The 16,923-nt window shown below is 39.8% G+C and overlaps 1 protein-coding gene across 7 annotated transcripts in view; it reads left to right on the top strand.

The window, feature by feature from the left end:
* The window catches only part of LOC144313073 (uncharacterized), a 38,217-nt gene that overhangs the window by 800 nt on the left and 20,494 nt on the right, over window positions 1–16,923 (top strand). For 3 of the 7 annotated variants that reach the window (XM_077896380.1, XM_077896378.1, XM_077896379.1), the window contains exons 2-4: window positions 774–895; window positions 13,054–13,089; window positions 16,751–16,910. In XM_077896380.1, the coding sequence (XP_077752506.1) occupies window positions 774–895; window positions 13,054–13,089; window positions 16,751–16,815 (223 nt within the window). In that variant the 3' untranslated portion in view covers window positions 16,816–16,910. Of the gene's footprint in view, window positions 1–773; window positions 896–5,504; window positions 8,670–9,347; window positions 9,511–13,053; window positions 13,090–13,811; window positions 16,911–16,923 lie in introns of those variants that run through there. The other 4 variants (XM_077896376.1, XM_077896377.1, XR_013378795.1 and 1 more) reach the window with 3 other exon arrangements.

The raw sequence follows: 16,923 nt of genomic DNA, 5'->3' as shown, positions 1-16,923 counted from the left end.
TTTAAACTTCCTTTCTGAGTGCTGACATCTCCCAGCAGCGATATGCTCTTTAGGCAGATTCAGTAAGAGGGAGAAAGAATAAGATGTGCTGAAAGGTGTCAGCTGCTGTGCTGCTCTAGGCACTTGCTTTGGTGCTGAAACGGCCAGAATCAAGCTGGAAGAGTGGCAGGTACATGTAAGGTACCTGTTGGGTTGTGCTTGTAAAGAGTTAAACAGGAAATGCTGGAAAACCTCTATCCAGTGGGAAGTAACGTTGCTTAAGCCATGAGAACTACGTATTAACCTAAAAGCATGGAATGAGCAATCCTTAACATCCTTGGGATTAGAGAGCCGTACAGAAAACCGTATAAATCTTTCAAACATCAGCTGGTGTCCGTTTCTTCCAAGATAGTTGCGAGGGACAACGTATAACTAGTAAGTACTTACGTTCAGTGAAACAAGACTCAGTCATGAGGGAAGAATGACTCTGTCATGTGAAACATGTAACAGAATAAGTAATTGCCTTATAGGACAGAAAAAATAAGGCCAGAGGGAAAGATAAACTCTTGTGTCCAGCTTGGAAAGATAATGACTCAACTCGGTGAAGTGGGAGAGTCAGGCATGGTTGGTTTGAAAATTAGGAATGTCTTACTTGATGGTGAAATTTTTCTTGTGTAGGTTTACTTCTGGGAGAGGGTCCGTGAGTCTGTCTGAAGGGACCAGAGCAGAATGTCACTCCATTAGATTTTGAGAACCTTTCATTTTCAAGTTTTGTCTTTTCTTTTTCCTCCAAGGGGCCAGGGAATGGGAAAGTACTGGGTGCTAACGGGCCATTTACCTCAGAGAGCCCCACGTTTTGGAGGAAATAACGAGAATCAGAGGAGAGGAGTCTTCCGAGGGACCTCCAAGTTGTCAAGTGAGCACTTAGGGCTGAGACACCAGATGCTTTCATGACATCAGCAGGGTTTAATTTAATCAAAGGATACGGCCTAGAAGGAAATTCAGTGACCAATGGTGGGGAGCAGGGTCCCAGCTGAGCTTGGTTGTAATTTCAGATGCAGAGAAAGGAGAGCTTCGGGAAGCTAGGCTCCGAGAGTATTATGAGTTTTTAAGTTCCTTCATGTTTATGATTTTAATTATTCCTGTTTCCCAAAATGATTAGCAGGAACAATTCAGGAGGAAATGGATGTATGTGCTAGAAGGGAAGAGAAAAGCCAGGGGACCATATCCTGTTTCACATGCCAGCTTGTGGTTGGGGAGGCGGTGGTGTAAGGAGGGGAAGGGAGAGGGGCTGATGGTTTCTGAGAGGAGGGGTGCGGGGAGGGGAGACCAGGCCTGGGCCCCGAGTAAGAAGTCAGTGGGAACCCAGGCGGATTCCATTCGCATCTGCGACCTTCCAGGCAACACCCAGAAGCTTACAGCTAGAATGAGTGTTGATCCCTAAATGGAAGGAAAAAGGAGTCGAAATGGAATTGAAGACATTGAACCGTGTGAAGCAACTTACACTGTGGAGCTTCAGGTTACGAATGAGTTCGTCTTCACATCCACGCATGATCCACGTGAAGTCCACTTCACATCCATGATGCTCCCTGGAAGGAGTTTAGAATAATGCCCGGCACCTGCTAAGGGCTCAGTCAATGTTGGCTCTTTACCTCTGACTCCACCTACAATTTCCATAATTCCAGGGTCATGAACAACCTCAGCCGAGCTTTCTAAAGCAAATACACGAAGGAAGAGTTAAGGCTTCATCTCCCTGACTCTTCCTCGTTGGAGTTGCTTTCTCCGTGTTTCACTGTACTCATATTCATCAGGCTCGGAGATTCTTACTGCATTTGGCTTTATCTTGATTACAGGACGATTGGAAACCGATGGTTTCTATTATTTTTGAAAAGCATCTGAAAGCTTCGAACAATAAACACATTTATGCATCTTCCACTTGTCCTTGAAGTTATGGAAGTTAATTTCTCTGTAAAATAAGCAGCATCCAAAAAATAATTTATAGCATATTCCACTTGGGTTTAAAATTAAGAGTACGGCACAGTCAGTACTGTCAGAATCAGAGCGAATCTTTTGTTTTCAATGGTTTGATTGTGATGCTCCCGGTTAGGATTTTCTTTGTACCCACTGTAGTTGGGGTTAGCTGAGATTCTTAAATATGAGGTTTGCTGTCTCTAAGAACTTTGGGAAATCCTTAAGCAAGTTTTCCTTATATACATATTCTGCCCTGCTCTTTTATTTTTTTTCCTTTCTTTTTCTTCTCCTTCTATACATCTTCCTCCTTTTTCTTCCTCTTTAGTTAATTCTAATAATAAGGATGTAGGGTTTTGCACTATGACCAGCACATGATTGATAATATGTATTATTTTGTTCTCTCACCACATTAGTCAAATATTTTATCCTGGTTTGTCTTTGGGAGCATTTAATGAATCTTCAGCTGTGCTGTTAAACTCATCCAATGAGGGCTTAATTTCAGATATTGTATTTTTCAGTCTTTGAATATTTTTCTAGTGAATTCTAATCTTTGATGAACTTTCACATCCTTTTGTCATTTTTGTCCATATTTTCTTCCAGTTTTTTAAGATGTTTTGATCATTTTATTAAAGTCTTTGGATGCTAACCACAATATCCATTTTTTTGGTATCTGCTTACATTGTTTGTTCCACTTGGTTATTGCTCACATTTTCCTACCTCTTTTCATGTTAGTAATTTGTCGTTATATGCTGAATATTATGTACAAGACAGGAGTCAAAGCTCTGCGTGATGCTGCTTCTACCAGACAGGGCTCTGCTTTCTCTGGTGAAGCCAGTAGGTGAGAAGCTGATCATCTCAATCTGTGGGGCCTTAACAGGATCAGAACCATAGACATTTTAGTTCTGGTCTACTTTCAGCTTAATTGTTGAGTTTTGTCTTTCTTCCTTGGGCCTGTCTCTCCTACACTTCTGACTGAGGGCCCTGAAAGACTATGTTAGCATCTTGCCACACACTGTAGGTATTTCCAAAATTGGTGAACATCCTGGGAAACCAGCCACGATTCTGAGCTAGGCTCTCCCAGTTACCATGGGATTGCTGGAGATCTTAGCTTCCCTTCCGGAGGCTACTTAACCTCGAGCTCAGCCTCAGAATTCCATAATGGTATGAGGTGGGGGGAACTCGGCTGAGCAGCTGGGGGAGATTTTAGTTTCCAAATCATTGCGGTCTCTTCTATGAATGGCAAGAACTTGGCTGGTTTCCGTTGGCCTCCTATATTCCTTCTACATGGACCAAGTCTGATCATCAGCAGACGCCTCAGGGAAGAAAACCACCCATGAAAGAGCTCACCCAAGTAAAGCTCTCTGCTCTTGGGAATTTTAGTTCATTTCATTCTGTTTGGTTCCACAGTTCTCTGCTCTTTCGAAATGTGATTTTTGGTCAATTTGTATTCTGTAGTCGGTCTGGCAGGAATGTGCTCTGCTGCATCAATTGCAATTTACCTATAACCAGAAGTCCCCTTGAGGTCAACTATTAAAAAATTTGTGGCAGCTATGTCCTTCCTAACCTAATAGCCTATAAAATGATCTTCACCTATTTTTCCAGGAACATCGGGTGAGACTGTCACAAAGAAAAGCATAGATGCATGTGGCAAACAGAGTTTGAACATTAAATTTGTATGTCAAAGTTCAAGTGGAAATATATTCTCTAGCAAGTTACAGTCCTGTCATACACTGTAATAAAGACTGAATGGCAATCACCAAATTTATTAATTTTATTTTTTTTAAAGATTTTGTTTCTTTATGAGAGACACAGAGAGAGAGAGAGAGAGAGAGAGGGGCAGAGACACAGGCAGAGGGAGAAGCAGGCTCCCTGTATGGAGCCTAATGAGAGGCTCAATCCCAGGACCCTGGGATCACGACCTGAGCCAAAGGCAGATGCTCAACCACTGAGCCACCCAGATGCTCTGCAATCACCAAATTTATCACTCAATTTTGTTTTCAGTATGGGAAATGTTTGTTAAGGTGATTGTCATATGGGGAAATATTGCAACGTTTGAAAATGAATTTTGCAAGTCTTAATATTAATAGGACCTGAAAGGTCTTGGCAGGGGGCCGACCCACATGAAAGGCTTGACTCTCCTTTTTTCTCTACGTGGGGTAGAGGGAGTACAGGTGTGCTGAGAGATATCTGGCTGCCCACGGAGCTTCCCCCCCGCAGGCATCAGTGCAGCAGGTGATATTACCTTCTCGGCAACCTGGAGAGCGCTGGATCTGGGGAATATCCTCTAAATCAGGGGACGGGCATCTAGGGAGGTGGCTATAGTCATCCTTAAGCATGGTGGCTGTGTTTGCGACTTCATTAGACCCTTTTGTAGGTCCTAAATAAATATTCCTTCTGGAATTAAACTGCTGGAATTCTTCACTCGCCCACTCTGGATTTCTCTGTTTTTTTCTTCCACCATGATATCCCAACCCTGCTGTGTAAGTTTCTCTGATCATTTCACAGGATCTTGGCATTTTAAACCAGTTGACGGACTTTATTTTATTTGATCTGTACGATGAACTTATGTAACTAGGCATGGCTTAAGTTCTGCTTTATAGGCAAGGAAGCCATAGGCCAAGAAGTTGAGCACAATTACAGCAGAGACAAGATTTAAAGCTGGATCCTTTTACTACTTCTTCTTCTTCTTCTTCTTCTTCTTCTTCTTCTTCTTCTTCTTCTTCTTCTTCTTCTTCTCTTTCTCCTCCTCCTCCTCCTTCTTCTTCTAGTATATCATGTGAATTGATCCTAACTCTGAGATGACAGATGGCACTAGAGCAAGAAAACTTCTTTACATCTGGTATATAGTTGAAAAACGAAGATTCCACACAAATAAATGTGGAAGGAATTTTTACCCTCTCCCCTAACTTCCTTTCTGGGGCCTGGCACTCAACAAGCTTACAGAACAGAAGCGGGACTCACATAACTCAACTCAAAGCAGACAAAGATATAGAAACTGTCAGCATCATATGGTGTGAGCTGACCATTTCTGGAAGTGAGAGCCAGTTGATGGTCTGGGAGGTGAACCACCCCAGCGAGGTCCGTGTTCTATCCAGTTTCCTTCTATCTCAACTTCAGTCACAGATTGGCCACCTTTCTCCCCAAATATCAGCAATTCCATATGGTCCAATCAAATATATTTTGCAGTTCCTTCTTTTCTGTTTTGAAACAACAATTGTTGATCATGTAAGTTCTGCACATGCGTGCTTTGTAGGTACAATGCCCTGATTCTAATATAATGAATAGTTCAGTTCAGTCATGACTTCATTCTCACTTGAAGACATAATAGATTAGTCAAATGCTTGCAGCTATGTGAAGATTACCCTGGGTACCACAGCTCCGAATGCAGGTGTCATTAGGGGTATAGTATTGGTGAGTTAACACTAGTGTTTTGCCCTACTTAGAGCTGCCCCTGGGCCAGCTCACAGCTCTCCAGGTTTGCCTTTCAATCTTTTCCTTGTTTCTGGCATCTGAGTTCCCTTTCTCTCTCGGGAACTCAGTTATGTATTTTAAAAACACGTTTAGCTAAGTCTTAAACATGTCTTTTAGCAAGGAATTTTCCTTTTGGAAAGTTTTCCCTGTTGCTGGAAACGGAGCATGCCAGTTTGAGATGCAGAAAGTACAGAGATTTCATAAATGATGAAAGCTAAGCATGCAATGGCTTTTCCCATAAGTAAGCATTTCAAAATGTATGTGTAGAAAGGCAATAAAGGAAACACACAAATCAAGTTATTCAAAACCATTATTTTCAGGGCCAAGAAAGAAATTATGAGAATAAGGTTTTTTAAAAAAACATTGTAAGTCCTTTGGTGATGTTTTTAGTTGGACTAATTTAGAGATGATTGGATATTGTTATTTTTAATTTGATTTTTTTAGAACAAAAATCTACCAAAATAGAAAGTTTTGCCACAGCTTTAAAAAGTAAACCATGAGAGTTGGATCAACATATTCTTTCTTTTTTGGACTCCTTTGCTTGAAAATACATCCACCATCAAATTACATTGTATTTCTTCCTCTTTTACCTTCCTGCGGCAGAGGCTTAATATAAGTAAGTCCAAAGCCCGGTTTTCTTCATATCTGTTGCTCTAAGTAAATAGTAAGAGATCAGATGCCTGAGTCCGTTGATTTGATTTTGTGCAAGTGGATCTTGTTAGGACACTTCTTTACACCTGGGCTATCGGGAGATTTATTTGTAACCTTCTTTGCCAAGAGAACTGCTGTGGTATTTACATTCCTACAATGTGTTGTAGTTTCAAAGATTTTGTTTGAATCTTGCTAAAGAAACTGAATTAAGAAGTATTTAGTTTGCTGATTAAAAACAACGACAACAACAACTCATTTTAAATCATTCAGCTGTTTGGCCTGTACCCGTCCATACTTTCATAAGATTGTATGTTTTGATTCTATTACTTGAAAATATGTAGACCCAACTATCTGATAATTATATGGGCCTTTGAACCCCAGTTTGCCAATTTGTAAAATTGGATAAAAATCTATCATGACTGTTTTCAAAGGGAGCACTGTATATAAACGGAGAGTTCTTCAAACCACTTGGGGGTGGGGCTGAGATCCCAAAGAAATAGGCTAACTTGCTTCTGGGAAAAGGGAGGAGGTGTTTATCACTCACAGAGCTTCTGAGTTGGACACACAACTTTAGGGCTAAAGCTCAGGCAATGGCCATGCTGCTGAGCACTCTGCGAAGCATCCCTATTTTCTACATCCTCCTAATTCCACCCCATGCAATTCTCAGGCTCTTCTCTAAATAAATGTTGAAGATATCTTTACCTGGCAAAGGTGTGCCAAAGTATATGGTTGCCCAGGTTGCTCACATATTTTTTGGGGCCTGGTCAGTTGAAGGAGTGATGAAGAAACCATTGCTATGGTGATTTCTGTTATTTATTTCTCCATGGACATTGGTATGAATTGATTTTTTTTATAGCTCCCAAAATACTTTGAACTCGTCTTTCCCCCATCCTTTCTTCTTTCTTTTCTTTTAGACCACCACCAAGCATTAAATGGAGGTATCTACTGATAATGCCATGAACAGTGATTTGTAGTGTGTTGCTGGGTATAGAGTTAACCCCCTTGGGGAATCAGGAATTGGGTGAGAGATGCATTTGGAAGATAGAGAAATAAAGATTCTCCATCTTCCTGGTCTAGAGAAACGATTCTGTAGGCACATAGCCTGGACGAGGGGGAAGTATTTGCATTTCTACCATCTTTGAGCACTAATTGGTAATGTAAGATGGCTATCTTTAAAGAGTTCTGCTCTCTGTGATAAAACTAGAATCTCCTTCCTCTCTCCGGTGTGACACAGCCTCTGATTGCAAATTTATTTTTGGCATCTTTGAATTGCAAGGGCCCTTTGACTGTAGTTCCCCTCCACATATTCTTTTGTCCCTTCTGCTTCTTTTTACACTTTCTGCTATAGAAGCAGTGAGCCTCTTGGCAGGCATCTCTCTGCCAATGAAAAGCCAAAAGACACTGGAGACCTTTCTACTCTGCAAATCAGGAAGAGATTGTTTACAAGTTATCGCATTTTTCAAAAAGTGGCTACAGTTAGTTTTGTTGTTAGGCTGCAAAGAAAACCCCAAATATTCTTTTTGATTCAACACTGCTTGCATAGCACAGATTTTGATTTACTGGAAGGAAACTTTGCCTGTGTGAGTGCATGTGTGTTACTCTGTACATATTTCTTGAGTACTGTCTATGTGCCAGGCATAATGCTAGTTGACATATGGTTGAGAATAACAGTCATGGTCTCTGCCCTCAACCAATTTACAATGTGGATAAAACAGACCTCCCATGTTTGAATCCACAATGACATAATTACAATATGATAATTATTGTATTTGAAGGAAGGCAAAGTACACAGAACTTATAAGATGATTTAACAGGGAGATTTCGTGTAGCTAGAAGTCAGGATAACCCTTCCCAAGAAAGTGATACTTAGTACGAAACCTTAGGATGAGTAGAAACAGAGCAGATGAAATTATGGAGCCCAGGAGCTGGGAGTAGAAATGAGAGAAGGAGGCGGCCCACTGTTGTACTGTCGGGAAAGTGTGGACAGTTGAGGAGGCAGGTGTGGTAAAGTGGAAGTGTTACTGGATAGTAGTTCTTGCAAGAAGAAGCAAAGAGAATACTGCAGCAAGGCAGTTGTCAATAGAAGAGGTTAAAGGTGGTGTGTGTGTGTGTGTGTGTGTGTGTGTGTGTGTGTGTGTGTTATTGTGGAATTAACTGGAGTGCAGTTTTTAATGATGACCAAATTCTTGGTGTGACTTGGAAGTTGGCATTTCAGGTGGAATGATGGAAAAGATCAATGGGCATCAAGTTGATGGACCACTAGCCAAGGTGAGGATGATGCATCCGCATAACACTGGAGATGCCCAGCGTGATGGTAGGCTTAAAATGAAAAGAAGACTAAGGTGATCCTAAGCTCTTTAATGAGTGACCAAGTGGCTAAGCAATGACCATAGAAAGAAGAGGAAGCTATAACCAGCTGCTCAAAGGAGCAGCTTACAAAAGAGAGAGCAACCATTTGTCTGGAAGTGGCATGGGTTAGTCAGAAAGACATTGTACCAGTTGCACTTCTGACCCTGAGGGTTGAGAGAAAACACAGCTCCTACTACCCGCTGAAGAGAAGAAGCAGGACCCTCAGGGGAAAGTGAGTGTTGGTGAAGGTAAGAGCGTGTGTGTGTGTGTGTGTGTGTGTGATAACTTCGAGATAATTCTGGGTTAGAATGTAGAGTAACGTAAGAATAGACCTCCTTAAGACTCACCCTCAGCATTCCTCCAAATTTTGAATTTCTTTTGTAACATTCCTCTCAAATTGCAGTCAAGTACCTGCTAACAAACTTCCAGCAACAGGTACATCGTGATCTTCTAATCCAGGACACTTCACTTCGGGTGGCTCTACTGAAAAAAATAATTCGGCATAGGTGCTTTCCAGGTGAATGTGTGGAAACAAGCGCTCAGGGGTGTGCGATGAGTGTGGATAAATTGAAAAGTTATTTTATCAAGATTTTTCAGAATGAGAATTTGTTTCTCGAATACTTGTGTGATTTAAAATATAAAAACCAAATTTATATTTTAAAAAAGTGTATCAAAACCTGAAAAATAGATTTAAAAACCCTTTATGACAAATGCTATGGACAAATGCTATGTGTCCCCTTGAAATGTATAGCTTGAAGCCCTGACCCATAATGTGACTGTATTTGGAGATAGAGACTCTAGGAAGTAATGAAAGTTAAATGAGGTCTCAGGGTGGGTCCCTGAGCTTGTAGGATCAGTGTCCTTGTAAGACGAGACACTGGAGTGTTCTCTCGATGCCTGTCTCCCTTTCTCCCCACATTCCGAAGGCACCGCAAGAAGACAGCAGTCGGCAAGCCAGGAAGAGGCTCTCACCAGACCAGCCGGCACCCTGATCTTGCACTTCCAGGCTGCAGAACTGTGAGAAATAAATGTCTGGTGTGTAAGCCGCCAGCTTGTGGTATTTTGTCATGAAAGACTGAGCAGACTAAGGTAGTATGATTAGAATTGTGAATATAGCCAGGTTTCTGGATAAGCTTTCTGATAGCTGCCACTTTAACTGTGTTTCTTTTCTTTTTTTTCTTATTTGACCTGAAAACATTCTCCAGTTCACACTTTATAGGATGGATGCTTTAGTTCAAGAAGCAAGTTGAGAGCACCTGGGTGGCTCAGTGGTTGAGCGTCTGCCTTTGGCTCAGGGCTTGACCCCGGGGTCCTGGGATTGAGTCCCACATTGGGTTCCCTGCAGGGAGCCTGCTTCTCCCTCTGCCTGTGTCTCTGCCTCTCTCTCGGGGTCTCTCATGAATAAATAAATAAACCTTAAAAAAAAGAAGCAAGTTGAGTAAGATGATTTATAGATATTGTAGGTTATTTTAAGATACAAATTTACTTGGTTATTTTTGGTGTAGGGTCTTGACTTACTTGTATCCTTAAAACATTGCTTCTTGCCCTCGAGTAAGCTCCGTAGTCAGGAAGGTAGCAGGAACACGCCTTGTGTAGACTTGGGGGTACCTGAGGTTAATTCTGTACAAATCAGTTACCAGAAGTGCTTCCTGAAATGCCCTCTCAAGTCTTTGTCCCCCTGGGGAGCAGATACTGTATTTATGTTGCAAAAACAGTTATAGCATGTTAAAATGGTTTAATTGTCAAAATACGCCTGGATCTTATCTTTTCATTAAAACATGTTTTTAAACATATATATATTTTTTTTAACAGGGAGAACTTACTGTTAAAATTTTTTCCATGAGATCTGGAGATTCATTTTTTTGATTTTTCTCCTCATATCCCTCCCGACCGAAGCTGTACATTTTGAGGGTAACCACCTGGTTACAAGCAAACTAGCCCTACATAAACACAAAGACTTTCCACTAAATGCTCTTTTCCAGTTTGACGTTAGACCTTACAGTGTCAAATCGTCTGAGCCAAGAATGCCACCAGAGCCCCGCAGCTCAGATCCCAGGTTCATATATAGTTACATATGTATACATAGATCATTCCAGTTGCTGCACATTGAAGTGATAGTGCTTTCTTTCCTAAAAACAAACAAACCCCCCAAAACTTAAGTCTACGCAGGTATGCAGCCAGATAATGTAATTAAGGGCCAGAAAAGAATTTTGCCATTTTTATGTTTTATTTTATTATTATTATTTTTTAAAGATTTTATTTATTTACTCGTAGAGACACACACACACACAGAGGCAGAGACACAGGCAGAGGGAGAAGCAGGCTCCATGCAGAGAGCCTGACTCCAACCCGGGTCTCTGGGATCACACCCTGGATTGAAGGTGGCGCTAAGCCAGTGAGCCACCCGGGCTGCCCAATTTTGACATTTTTAAATTGATTTTGTGATTACCATTAAACACAACATATACTTGGGTTAGCAGTTATGTGAAAGTATCTATAATTATTTAGTAGGTAGAACATGTTTGCTAGGAAAATCTTTTTTTTTTTTTTCTAAATTCTTCTCTGTGCATTGCTTCTTGTGGTATGGATAAAGCAGCAGATCTATTCATTCCACAAACTTTTATCATGTACCTACTACGTGTGTGACATAACGGGAAGTGCTACGGTACTAGATAAAAGGCACAGTCTCTGCTCACAAGCAGATAGAATAACTATTTCTTGAATAAAGGTGGGGATGTGGGCAACTGCTTACATATGGGGAGGGTAAAGAGAAATTGGAATCTAGGAAGATGTACAGATTCCTGGGTTCAGTTATGAATCTGATGAGGGGTATAATTGTTTTCAAATGGGATATATTGGCCTCCTATCTATATAGGAGTGGCAAGATGGAAGTCAAATAAAAATCCTCAATTCTGGTTCCTTTAACATATTAATGAAATGTTAATTAATGTCTTGGGATTATGAGCAGCCAATTTGAAGACCAGGTTAATTTCTACCTCTGTTACCTTGGCAAATAAGAAATGAATTCCATGGATCAGCAGCTCATCATCTGAAAGAAGTATTAGCAGTCAGGTCTGCCATTGATTGCACAGGTTGTTAACAAGGAAGTTGATTGTGTACCTTACATAGTGGACTGACCCCTGCTCTGTCTGTTTTTGGACTATTAATTAATACGCATTTTGTGGTGCTGTTTTTGGTATTCTGACTCAAACTGAGCACATGGCTACACAGTTTTAATAAGCCTATGAATATAAAAATGGGATCTGGGGAACTAGAGATTTTTTAATAAATGAGTCATAATTTTACTTAAAGAATTCAAGGAACCTTGAAGTGTTTCCTCTAACACTAGAATTGTTATTACTGAGAAGCAATTCTCTGTGGATGTTTAGTATTTCTGCAAATGTGGTGAGTGAGGAATTGACTGCCCTGTGGTCTGGACTATCTTTGGATGGATCTGTGTATTGTGAACAACTTTTCAAGAGCTAAGAAGTGTCCCCCTCTGGAGGAAAAATTAAAAATGCTTACTGCCTGCTAAAAAGAGATTCAGGTTCCTTAAATTCAGGGTCCCTCTCCTATAACATGACCCACTGTATGTGCAGATGTCACTCGGTCCTCATTGCATCCTCTTACAATAGGGTGTGGGGAACTGGCACCAAAATACTGATAATCTGGCTGTTGCTATTGCTCTGAGTAGTAAACTGTCCTTCTCTCTGACTCAGGAGTCTTGTGTCTTCCACTAGCAACCGTGATATATTTGGCAATGTTACCTTGCAAGTAAGGTGAATTTTCAGGTCCCTCATAGTTCCTGACAGCATATTTCAGATTCCTATCTACCACTTCATAGACTCTATATTCCACTGTAAAATCTGAAACATCTCAACTTTTTCAGCATTAACAGGATAGAACTCGAAGTTGTAGCCAAATAACAAAAAATTGACTAGAATATCCACTTTGTCTTATGTCTGTGAAACCTCACATTTATTATAAATTATAATTTTATGAACTTCTTATTGAGAAACTGGAGCATTAGAGTACATTCAAAGCAATAGATTTTGTGGAAATGCAAAAGCTTATGATTGTTCATAGGTCATTTATTCTCAGTATTATACTTAGCTCTCATATAAGCACCATAAATAAATGTTTGCTTTCTTCTTGTTTTGTAGTCAGCTTTATTGAGGTATACTTTATGTGCAATAAACCGCATCCATTTAAAGTGTATAATTTGATGAATATTGACAGCTGAATATGCCTGTAAAAGCACCATTGCAACCAATTTACAAAACGCTGTCATCACCCCCAGAAGATTCCTTGTACTCCTTTGAACCTAAATGAATTTTGATTACAAGTGAAAGCTTTTATGTTGGGACACTTCAGAAATAATTTTTACTTAGGAATTTCTGCCAGGGTCCAATTTCATTTCCTTTTCAACCATTTCAAGCATGAATATTTGATTTTTTTTTCCCCTTGGGTATTTGCTCTGACTTGTATTTTCCTTTTAATGGTTCCTATGTCTAGTCTTTTCCTCTCCTTTATGTCATCTGGAGAAGAAAGGCTGAATAATATTCATAGAGCTCATAGAAGTGGAGTAAACAGTGTGAATTTGAAACATATAAAGATTAAATTCTCTTGCAGAAAAAGGAACAGCATATCACATTCAGGAAACAGAAGGTGGGTGTTAGTCTACAAGACTATGCAAACTGACTATGGAAACAGTAAAAAAAAAAAAAAAAGGTAATTGTTTATGTCATTAAGTGATAATTTATGTTTTATAAAACATATACACCTTTGTTTGCCTTAATGATGATGCTTGATTTTAAGGTTTTTCCTCTCTCGGTCATTGACACATTTTCTAGGGAAGCCTTTCTCAGATATTTTGTTTTTTCAATCTGTCCCTTGATAGTCATGGCTCTCAAAATCCAAGGGTGGATTTTGACTAGTGTATTTATCTCAACAATGTAGAAGAGGTCACGTGGGTCACTTTGTTTTGAGAGCCTTCCAAGCATGGAATGTGAGCCGAACTCCGAAAGTGACTTCCCCACAGTCACGATTGTATGTGGAGGACAAGACATTTATACGTTCCGAGTCCAGTATGAGGTAGAGCTAAATAATGTCTTTGGTGAGAGTTGTTCTAGTTGTCATGTGACTTCTGATTTATCAAACAAGTATCTTCTCTCTTCTCTCATCAGTTTGGAGGGTAAACTTTATTTTTTAAAATGTGGATAGAAATCAAAGACTTGTGTCTGCTCTATATAAAAATGAGAAATGTTTCAAACAGTTTGGAAAACTATAAAATTGAAAACTTGATGTCAGTGATCTAGGATTTTTATGACACTCTTCCTTCAACCTCCTACTTCTCACTGATGAAGGTTTTTTTTTTTTTTTTTTCCTAGTTCGAGGGGAAACACCCACAGCAACTATAAGCATGTAAAAGAAAGCAAGTCCTTCTGATTAGTCTGCAATCTATCTCCTTCCTTTCACATCTGGAAATGCTCAGTTAGACACATGTCGAAACCCACAGCGTGCGTGTTTTATCCCTATGCATCTGTCTGTGTCTTCCATGGCATTTTGCAGCCATGTCTGTCTTTTGTTAGCAATGGGATGAACAAAACAAGAGCAATAAACATTTTAAATCAACAACCTACCATTTTTTTTCTGCATTAAATATGAAACAATTGTTATGCCTTTTCCAAAAATATTCTCCCACAAGGAGCCATCATCAGTAATCAGAATTAACGGAGGCGAGGGCCTCAGGAGGTCTGTTCCACACACAAACATATTCCATAACCTTCATTGTACTTAAGAACAACATTATGCTTTTTCTGAATACCATTCCATGGTGCCACTATAATTAAGGGGCGTTTTGCTTAGTGTGCAGCAGGGAAGCCAGGGCTCTGTTTGCTAGGATTGGATCAATTTGTGGGACATTAAACTGGGTATCTTTTTGTGAGTGGATGTCTTTTTTGTGAATCATGCACTTGGATGGAGAAATTTTTTCATTTGCATGAACTAGTAGCATACGCTAGCATAAGATTAGGTTCAGAGGTGGCAATCACATCTTCACCGAGGTTGATATTTAACACTACCTTATCTCTTCTCTTTTTCAGCAGAGACATTGTTATCATTTTTTACACCTGAGATCCCTTTTGAACCACCATACTTGGTCAGTAATTCCCAGGGAGTTTATAGTAGGAGATGTTTTGATCCAAGGAAAAAATGTTTGTTTTCTTTCAATATTGTTTGTTTGCTATATTTATTATTATTATCATCATCATCATCATTATTATTTTTCATTGCTATACCAGTACAAGGAGGACAAAGTTTTATTTATTTATTTATTTATTTATTTATTATTATTTTTTTTAAGGACAAAGTTTTAGTAGGGAAATAAGTGGGCTGGTGGGGGCCAGGAAGAGCCAAATAAGTGTTTCACTAGACTCAGAAATCAAATCTCCGAGAAGACTGGGAAATTGTTGTGAGGGTCGAAACTAGGCTGTCAGTAAAATAAAGGCTAGTTTAGGATCTAGCTTTGTACACGGAATGCATTTGCTCTGGTTTTCCTTCCATGTACAACTAGATAGAGTATAAGTGGGCATGGCAAAAGGACACAGTAGGATGAAGATGGTTTTGGAATTCAGACTAGCTCCAAGATCTCTGGTCTGGAGTAGTTGATGGGTTGTGGAAGAGCCAGTGGGCACGATAGGTCTAAGTGGGTAAGAAACATGGAAGTCAGGGAATAGGGGTCAGAAACCCAGAAGAGAAGCCTGGAGAACCAAGAGCCTAGGACCTATGAGTCTGTAAAGAAAAGATCAAATAATATTGGCCAAAAATTAGGAAAGAAGGATCAGGCTCTCAGCACAAGGTCTGAGCTGTGTGGTACCAGGTACAGGAATAAAGCTCGATTTCGAGGGTTAAGCTAAGTGTGCAGCATCGGTGTGCACAGAACTGATTTTGAGAAAGCCTGTGTGCAGTGTGTAGAACGTAGGTTCTTCTGATGAGGGTGTTTTAACAAATGGAGAAGTCATTTCCTGAGGCAGGGTTTAAAACTGAAACACAAGGGGCTCCTGGGTGGCTCGGCCGGTTAGCGTCTGCCTTCAGCTCAGGTCATGATCCCAGGGTCCTGGACCGAGCCCCACATTGGGCTCCCTGCTCAGGGAGGAGTCTGCTTCTCCCTCTGCGCCTCTCCAGCTCCTGTTCTCTTTTGCTGGCGTTCTCTCTCTCTCCCAAATAAATCAATAAAAATCTTTAAAAAAAAGAAATTTAATCTCTTAAAAAAAAACGGAAACATATTTGTAAGTATAAATAAAGAGAAACCAGAGGGACACTTTTAAAGTAGTTGATAATGTTCCAGTATGAAAAGGGTGTAATCCCTTCTGAATATCAATCCTTTACGTGGAAGCTAAGAAATATTTGCCAATTAATTTACTCTTTGATCAATTCGTTCATCAAGTATTTACTAAACTGCTACATGTCAATGTGTTTAATATCTTATAAAATCAACTTTAGTTACTAACTTTCATTATTTGTCTGTTTAGATTTTTCATAGTGGAGAATAAACCTCTCTAATAATGTCAGCAATTAATAATAGAACAACTGTTTAGGCAAGTTCGAACTCTGGGGAATTATGAAACTTACCAGGAAACATTGATGTCAATGGAAGGAAATAAAATAAGATCATAAAAGCCTGAGGTGGTGGCTTGCGACTAAAATATTGATTTGAGAATGTATTAACTGAACCACTTAGCTATGATAATGGCAAAGTCTGACATCTGGAAGTTGTGATTGATTGTATAGTGATAAAGAAATTGGTCAAAACCCCTAAACTGGGTGAAAAGAAATTGATTTGGTAGCTTCCTCTACATGTATTATTTGAGATAATTTTAGCAGGGAATACCAGACTGGAGGCACTTTTTCAGATACAGGCTCAAATTGTTTGCCAGAAATAAAGTCTAAACGGTTCTCTTTACCTGCTACTTGTGACTTGTGGTTTATTGAGGCAGCCATTGTATCTGCCTGAAAGAATGACTATTTTTATTTATTCTGTTTTAGACACAATGTGAGTGTGTGTACGGGTGTGCATGGAAACCCTATGGGAGGTATTGGGGTAGCAATAAGCAATAAGCAAAAGACCCAGGAATAGTCCTCTGTATACTGCAAAGATTATTTTGAGTAGAAAATTATTTGAAATCACAACTTATTTCCAGGAAGTTTTGTGAGTTTTTTTTTTCTTGATCAGACTAGATATGAATTATTTTAATATGAGAAAAACCCTTGAAATAAGGTAAGGATTAGAACGATAATTTTTTGTTTTCGTGATTTTTTCTTTGTAAAGATGGAAGACTTTGGGTAGCTGGTGGGCAAGATGATGGTGTTGGCAATGGAAAGAACCACAGATGAGAGGCAAGGCAAGAAGAAGGTTTCAGAAAAGGAAATGAGAAGAAGATTGCCGAGTTTGGCTTGGGACCGAGTGTTACCAACATCACTTCTCCTGTGTAAGTTAAATTA

The sequence above is a fragment of the Canis aureus genome, chromosome 4 (genome assembly GCF_053574225.1).
Source record: "Canis aureus isolate CA01 chromosome 4, VMU_Caureus_v.1.0, whole genome shotgun sequence".
Classification (NCBI taxonomy): domain Eukaryota; kingdom Metazoa; phylum Chordata; class Mammalia; order Carnivora; family Canidae; genus Canis; species Canis aureus.
The sequence above is the reverse complement of the archived record's forward strand: the minus strand, read 5'-3'. Positions and strand labels throughout refer to the sequence as shown.